The sequence below is a fragment of the Colobus angolensis genome, unplaced genomic scaffold (assembly GCF_000951035.1).
Source record: "Colobus angolensis palliatus isolate OR3802 unplaced genomic scaffold, Cang.pa_1.0 Scaffold603, whole genome shotgun sequence".
Classification (NCBI taxonomy): domain Eukaryota; kingdom Metazoa; phylum Chordata; class Mammalia; order Primates; family Cercopithecidae; genus Colobus; species Colobus angolensis.
Window position 1 is genome coordinate 957,401 of NW_012119633.1, and position 8,669 is coordinate 966,069.

At 37.4% G+C, this 8,669-nt stretch overlaps 1 protein-coding gene across 1 annotated transcript in view; it reads left to right on the plus strand.

Annotated features, from left to right (window-relative positions):
- Positions 1-8,669, plus strand: part of LOC105527042 (dachshund homolog 2-like) — a gene marked incomplete at its 3' end in the record, with an annotated part of 623,452 nt that overhangs the window by 509,359 nt on the left and 105,424 nt on the right. Inside the window, exon 4 of the mRNA XM_011963226.1 lies at positions 2,629-2,760. Coding sequence (XP_011818616.1) covers positions 2,629-2,760 — 132 coding nt within the window. The remainder of the gene's footprint in view (positions 1-2,628; positions 2,761-8,669) is intronic.

The following is an 8,669-nucleotide window of genomic DNA, read 5'->3' on the forward strand; positions in this document are numbered from 1 at the left end:
AAAAAAATAAAAAATAAAAAATTCATATAAACCAAAACATCTTTTCCACTGCTTTCCTATCCTTAACTGTGGTATTATCTGAAGACACAGATATTCAGGTGCTGCACTGAAGACTAAACAAATAGGATTTAAGAGTTTCATAAGCTTAAAGTCACTGCAAATATGGTATAAATTATGGTGATGGTCTCATGGGTACATACTTAGCTCCAAGCTCATCAAGTTGTATACATTATATATGTACAGATTTTTGTATCTCAATCGTACCTCTACTAAGTAGTTTTCAAAAAAATAAAATAAAAAGTCAAATAATAATTTTTTTTTCTGGACCATGAGGCAATACAAAATATATGTTATATAGGCTATACCTCTAAACTTTGAATCAAGTATAAGGAGCTATATAAAAGTCAAAACAAAAATTCATGACCGTAGGTAGTAAGGGGATCTTATCCTTTAGAGAAATTTTTTTTAAAAAAATCATGTGTGAACTACTTTAGGACTTTAACAAATACATCTAGGTTCCATCAGGAAACTTGGACTTCTCCTTATCTTCACCTAAATAACTGACCTATAATAGTTCAATCTGAGACCCAGTTTCCTCATCTTCAAACTGAAGAATTAAACTAGCTCTTATTTTTTGTATGAATTAAAAATATGTGGGGAGTCTTGCTAATTAATTATCTTAATATCATCATATGAGACAAATATTTTACCATGAATTTTCTTTATCTGTGAGAGGGTTTAGATATTTGTATACCTTTAGTTTTCAGAGTTAGGAAGCATATATTGTTCACCAAAATCCATTATTTACCCTACAAATAATAAATTACCTGTTAATTCAGTAATTACCATAGCCGGATTCAGTTCTGAGGAGCCAATGTAAATTCTCGAAACTTATTGATACAGTTTTGATTATGAGGCACTCAGTCATGGTAGTCCTAAGCAGGGTCCATTTGTTTAAATCATTGCCATCATATTTTCTGTCTAGACATACCCTTTGGGAGCTGAATGGGTTATTTGGGGGATTGGAATTTTATAAAGCTAAATCAGATGTGGCAAGAAAATCTCTTGGACCGTCAAGATAATGTACAAATGTATATCATCAGTTTAAATACTAAGGAAATTTCCCTTCAGATTTTTTCTTTGCCATGATTTAGAGACAATCTAATGTAATGAAAAGTTTGCTTCATTGCGAGTTTTCTATGCATCATAGGAATACAGAATGGCAAAATAGAACCTTAGTTATTCTACTAAACACACAGATGGTTTAGCCTGTATTTACCTCCCCTCACATGTTTGATAAGGATTCACTTTGCCTCTTAGAATAAGAATCTTCTAATGACAGTTATTGTTTTTGTTGTTGTTGTTGTTTGTTGTTATTTTTTGAACAACCAATGTTTGCCTTCTTTTCCTTGAATCACATTTTTATGGTAGGATGAATTTTACTCAATTCTGAAATAATGCTTCAAAATCTATGAGATTTTTCTTTTTCCTTTTTGGCCCATGGTAGCAGTGTACTAGTACATGATGATGATGATGATTTTTTTTTTTTTGGCCCATGATAACAGTGTACCAGTAGATGATTAGGGACATTATCTAAATATAATTAAGTTGAATTCACTAGACTTTTTGGAGGACATCGTTGGAGTATGTATTTCTCTGGTACTTTTAGTATTTATTTCCTTATATATGGTTGTGTTGCTGTCTGATATAGACTTCCTAGGAGAAATAATTTCAAACTTACATATTCACTTTTTAATCTATGGCCATTCCCCCACACCCCATCTATTTATACCATTATGCTGAGAGTTTTATTCTAATATCTGACTTTTATTAATACAAAAGATTATAACTATACTACAGATGCTGGCTATATAGGTGGCATGCCATGTTTTCATTCGTTTGGTTCCTCGGTGTGTAAGTATGAGGCAGACAAAAAGGTAGAAAGAATATCTGAAGTCTTTTCCTTCTTCTTCCCCTCCCCACTAAGCTGATCCTCATAGGCGAGGCACCCTATCCTTTATAAAAGTGCTAGCAAGGATATGCACTAGAATAGTGTTCCTTTAGATATGCACTAATGAGGATATACACTAAAAGGTGTTTCTTTCAGAATTTCAGAGTGCTCCCACTGACAATGTTGGTTTAGATGGAATTTACTACATAGTGAGTTCTGTCCAAAATAACCATCCAAAACTCTTAGCAGACAAAAGAATACATTAGCAAGAGTCTTGGAATGTTTTAAACAATTTGCATTTTACTATCTTTGTTTTATTTGTGTTTCAAATTGAGGATCAGATATATGTTGAATATATATTTTTTAAATTTATAAACTATTCATTGTAGCGTGAAGGAATTATAAGAGTTGAAAGATACATTGTTAAAAATATTAACAAATTCAAGTTAATTTTGGTTTGTGCTATGCATCATAGCTCTGTAAAATAAACTTATCCAGCTTTCAATTACATTAAGAAATCATCCCCATTTTACAAAGGATCATCCATAGCCCAAACCTCAGTATCATGCAATATTTTCATGTGAAAAATCTGCACTTGTACCCCCAAATCTAAAATAAAAGTTGAAATTGTTAGTATAAATAAATAAATAAATGGAATGGAATAATTCTGATTTTAGGTATAACAGCTGCAGCAATGGCTGAGGCGATGAAACTGCAGAAGATGAAGCTTATGGCTATGAACACTCTTCAGGGAAATGGAAGCCAAAATGGGACTGAATCAGAGCCTGATGATCTTAATTCTAACACAGGTGAGTGTCTTCCAGAATTCCAGACAGGTGACTCTTACTGTTTTATTTTGGGGCAGGAGAGAGGCAGGATGAGGATGGAGGAGAGAATAATATGTCTACTTTGGTTATAAAGATACTCAAGAGGGATGCTTAGCCCTATTGCTAACATTTGTACACTGAAATTAGAAAACAGTTACAAGTCTTAATCTCGTTTTGGAAACATTTAGTTATCTTCACTGTTTTGCTGTGGTGGAATTGAATTATAATTCCTATAGTGCTAGCCATTGTGCTTTCTGCCTGACAAAGACTGCTGCACTCCAGCATCGCCCCAGGTTTCTTACTTCATCCTATTCTAAATAATTTACCACTGAAAGACAATGCTGACAGTCCAGGTTGGCTGGGCTGAAGTCTTTTCAGCTGGAGTACCACCTCCTTAGCTAAAGGAAAGTGCTGGGTGACTCCAGGCATTATCAACAGGGACTAATGAAAAGAGGTAGAACAGGAAGCAGGCAAAGAAGAAAAGATGGATGAAAGGAAAACAGAGGTGACTTGTAGAGTGGAGAGTCCTCTCCTCTCATGTTACTTGTTTCTTTCTTTTACCCCGTGATCATTTTACCTTGGCCTTGATCGTAAGACCCCTCAGATCTCTTTTGAAGGTAGGTGGAATTATAACTATCAACACACATGAATGAATGGATGGACGGATGGAAAGATGGATGGATGGATAAGTGGAAGGATGGACACATAAATAAAGGAAATATTTAAGAAGTATCCAATTTTATTTTAGATTTAGGAGTACATGTGCAGTTTTGTTAAATAGATAAATATTTGATTTGGGGTTTTGGTGTACATAGTGATTATTTTGCCACTTAGGTACTAAAGATAGTCCCCGACAGTTTCATTTCTTTTCTGAACTTCTCCCTGCTACCCCCTCCTCCCTCAAATAGGCCCCAGTGCCTGTTGTTCCCTTTTTTTCTGTTCATATGTTCTCATCATTTAGCTCCCACTTGTGAGTGAGAACATGCAGTATTTGATTTTATGTTCCTACATCAGTTTGCTATTGATAATGGCCTCACTCCATCCATGTTCCTGCAAAGGAAATGATCTCATTGTTTTTTATTGCTGCATAGTATTCCATAGTGCACTTTTACCACATTTTCTTTATCCACTCTCTCATTGATGGACATTCAGGTTGATTCCATGTCTTTGCTATTGTGAAAAGCGCTGCAATGAACATGTGTGTGCATGTATCTTAATGGTAGAACAATTTATATTCCTTTGGGTGTATAACCAGTAGTGGGACGGTTGGATCAAATAGTACTTCTGTTTTTAGTTCTTTGAGGAATCACCACACTGCTTTCCCTAATGGTTGAACTAATTTACCCTTCCATCAGCAGTGTATAAACATTCCCCTTTCTCTTCAACCTTGTCAGCATCTCTTATTTTTTGACTTTATAGTAATAGCCATTCTGACTGGTGTGAGATGTTGTCTCCTTGTGGTTTTGATTTGCATTTCTCTAATAATCAATGGTGTTGAGCTTTTTTCATATGCTTCTTGGTCACATGTATGTCTTCTTTAGAAAAGTGTCTGTTCATGTACTTTGCCCACATTTGAACAGGGTTGTTTTTTGCTTGCACATTTGTTTAAGTTCCATGAAGATTCTTGATATTAGACCTTTGTCAGATGTATAGACTGAAAATATTTTCTCCCATTCTCTAGGTTGCCTTCTTGTTCTGTTGATAGTTTCTTTTGCTATTCAGAAGCTCTTGACTTTAATTAGGTCCCATTTCTCACATTTTACTTTCGTTGCAATTGCTTTTGGCATCTTCTTCATGAAATCTTTGCTAGTTCTTATGTCCAAAATGGTATTTCCTAGGTTATCTCCCAAGGCTTTTACAGTTTGAGGTTTTATATTTAGGAATTTAATCCACTTTGAGTTGATTTTTTGTATATGCTGTAAAGAAGGAGTCCAATTTCAGTCTTCTGCATACAGCTAGCCTGTTACACCAGCACCATTTATTGAACAGGGTGTTCTTTTCCATTGCTTGTTTTGTCAACTTTATTAAAGATCAGATGGTTTCAGGTCTGTGACTTTATTTCTCAGTTAGCTATTCTGTAACATTGGTCTATGTGTTTGTTTTGTACCTGTAGTATGCGGTTTTGTTTACTGTAGCTGTGTAATATAATTTGAAGGCAAGTAATGTGATGCCTTCAGCTTTGTTCTTGTTGCTTAGGATTGCTTTGGGTATTTGGGATCTTTTTTGGTTCCATATGAATTTTAGAATATGTGAAGAATATTATTGATAGTTTGATAGTAATAGCATTAAATCTGGAAATTGCTTTGGGCAGTATGGCCGTGTTAGCAATATTATTTTTCCTATCCAAGAACATGAAATGTTTTTCCATTTGGTAATGAATTGACTCAGCATTTGTTTGTCTGGAAAGGATCTTATGTCTCCTTCACTTATGAAGCTTAGTTTGGCCGAATATGAATTTTTTTTTTTTTTTTTTGGACAAAAAACCTCACCCTATCGCTCAGGTTGGAGTGCAGTGGCACGATCTCAGCTCAATACAACCTCTGCTTCCTGGGTTCAAGCAATTCTCCCTGTCTCAGCCCCCCAAGTAGCTAAGATTACAGGGGCCTGCCACCACACATGGCTAATTTTTTGTATTTTTTAGTAGAGAAGGGGTTTCACCTTGTTGGCCAGACTACTCTCAAACTCCTGATCTCAGGTGATCCACCTGCCTCGGCGTCCCAAAGTGCTGGGATTATAGGTGTGAGATACCACGCCCAGTCACGTATATGAAATTCTTGGTTGGAATTTCCTTTCTGTAACAGTGTTGACTATAGGCCCCCAACCTCTTCTGGCTTGTGGGGTTTCTGCTGAGAGATTTGCTGTTATTCTGATGGGCTTCCTTATGTAGGTGACCTGTCCTTTTTCTCTGACTGCCTTTACCATTTTTTCTTACGTGTCAGCCTTGTAGAATCTGATGATTATGTGTCTTGGGGAAAATCTTCATGTGAAGTGCTTGTGGGGGTTTACATAATTCCACATTTCTCAGATATTTTGTTTGTTCCTTTTCATTTTTTTTCTTTTTAAAAAATGATCAAAAGACTGAAATTTTGTTAGATAAAGATGCTATTAGTAGAGGAACATATGGAGGTTCTAGCAATTGTTGCCCGATGGCTACCAGTGGCAGAGTTGGGTGGTGGTGGCCAAGTTCGGGTCAAAGCAGGACTGCTGGGCCAGAAACTGGAGCTGAGCCCTGGTTGAAAAGCAGTGGTGGAACAATGTTAATGCTCCCCGGCGTTGCAACTGTGGCCTCTATTGGTGCTGTGACACCTGTACTGGTTTGTCCCGGGGTCCAAGACTTGTGGAGGTCCTCTTGGACTTGGGAGTTGCTCCCACAAAACCTTCAGGTGACTCTTTGCCTCAGTCTAAAAGTGTGGTGGAAGGGTGCGGGGGAGCAGGGTGATCCCCCATTCCCAGTCTTGCACAGGTCCCTGTGGGGAGCAGGAATCTCCCTGGGGCCTCTCACTCACTCAGCCTTTCCATGTTTGATAGGTTCTCCTAGCCATTTTAACAATATTGATTCTTCCTATTGAAGAACATGAAATGTTTTTCCATTTGATAATGAATTCCCTCAGCATTTGCTTGTCTGAAAAGGATTTTATTTCTCCTTCGCTTACGAAGCTTAGTTTGGCTGGATATGAAATCCTATTTTTTTTTTTTTTTTTGAGACAGAGTCTCATTCTATCACCCAGGCTGGAGTGCAGTGGCACAGTTTTGGCTCACTACAACCTCTGCCTTCTGGGTTCAAGCAATTCTCCCTGCCTCAGCCTCCCAAGTAGCTGAGATTACAGGTGCCCACCACCACACCTGGCTAATTTTTGTACTTTTAGTAGAGAAGAGTTTTCACCATGTTAGCCAGGCTAGTCTCGAACTCCTGACCTCAGGTGATCCACGTGCCTCGGCCTCCCAAAGTGCTGGGGTTACAGGTGTGAGCCACCACACCCGGACGATATTTTTTAAGATGCTGATATCTAACAGGTTAGTGGCCAGCTTTGTTCCTTTCTGTTCTTTGTTTCTGCCTGCTGCCTTGATGGATCCCCACATGATTTCTCTGTTGATTGGCCTGCACAGCAGTGTTCTCTAGCCCTTTGCTTTCTTCTCCATAAGAGCAGTGCACATGAACTGCTTCTAGTTCAACATCTTGGCCCTGTCCCCCAAACATTTTTAGAAAAAAAAAAAAAGCAATTAAAGATGGTTTTAAGACCCAAAGATTTCCAAACTAATTCTGCAATTTAATTCAATATAATGTGTTAGGTAAATTGGCAGCAGCTTTACATCTCTTTTTCTAGAATCCTGGAAATTCAAGCATGGTGGGCCTTTATTTTTCAGGGAAGTGGTAAGAGCAATTAAAGAGGAAAATTATTGAATGAAACCAGTATGAGAAACTCCTCTGACTTTAAGACAGTGTAGATTGACTCATGTAAAATTACAATTTTCATGGTGAAATACAAGATGAGAACTGCACTTCAACCAGTGCTAACAGTGACTTTTTTCTACACAGCCTGGATGTGATTTACTGGGGAATCAATGGAAAATGTGTATTTTATTGGGTTCTTGGAAACTGAAAACAACCCATAGATAAAAATAAACAACACTAAAAAATAATAATAGCAACAGTAAGAATAGTTACTAGTTATTATGTACTAAGTATCTCACATAATAACTCATTTAATTTTTACCTAAATCTTGAGAAAAAGGTACTTTCAATACTCCCATCTTATAGATCAGGAAACAGAAGCACAAAGGTTCAGCCTTGCCCATAATCACAAAGCTAGTAAATTGCAGACCTAAGTTTGAGTCTTGTGTCTAGTTAAATCCAAAGTGTTTGCTTTTCCCACGTTATGCTTCCTCTTCAATCTTGGTTTGTAATGAGAATTTGACTTTATCAAAACCCTGGAATTAAAAAAAATGTTAAAATGAATATACAGTGAGAAAAATGATTATCAGTTTCCTAATCCTAATACCAGTTAACTCATACTGGCTTTCAAAACTTAAAGTAACTCAGAAGTGACCAATATTCTAAAGGAAGCCTCTTATAATCCAATGTTGTTATAAAGCATTGTTTTCCACCAATAAAAATTAGTGAGAGTTCACACAGTAATTTCTTTCATGTTTGTCTCAGGAATGCCAGTTTCTGGGAAAAGATTTTCTATAACGTTTTTTTTTTTTTTTTTTTTTTAATTTTTTTTTTTTTTATTATACTTTAAGTTCTAGGGTACATGTGCATAATGTGCAGGTTTGTTACATATGTATACTTGTGCCATGTTGGTGTGCTGCACCCATCAACTCGTCAGCACCCATCAATTCATCATTTATATCAGGTATAACTCCCCAATGCAATCCCTCCCCCCTCCCCTCCTCCCCATGATAAGCCCCGGTGTGTGATGTTCCCCTTCCCGAGTCCAAGTGATCTCATTGTTCAGTTCCCACCTATGAGTGAGAACATACGGTGTTTGGTTTTCTCTTTTTGTGATAGTTTGCTAAGAATGATGGTTTCCAGCTGCATCCATGTCCCTACAAAGGACGCAAACTCATCCTTTTTTATGGCTGCATAACGTTTTTAATGTGTCTCCTTTGTAATGAGCTATCATATATGAGAGCTATACTGGTGCCTCATTTTAAACTTGCTAAATAGTTAACAATTTTCCGGGGGGGCGGAGCAAGATGGCCGAATAGGAACAGCTCCAGTCTCCAACTCCCAGCGAGAAGGACACAGAAGACCAGTGATTTCTGCATTTTCAACTGAGGTACCGGGGTCATCTCACTAGTGAGTGCCGGACAATCGGTGCTGCTCAGCTGTTGCAGCCCGACCAGCGAGAGCTGAAGCAGGTTGAGGCATCGCCTCACCTGGGAAG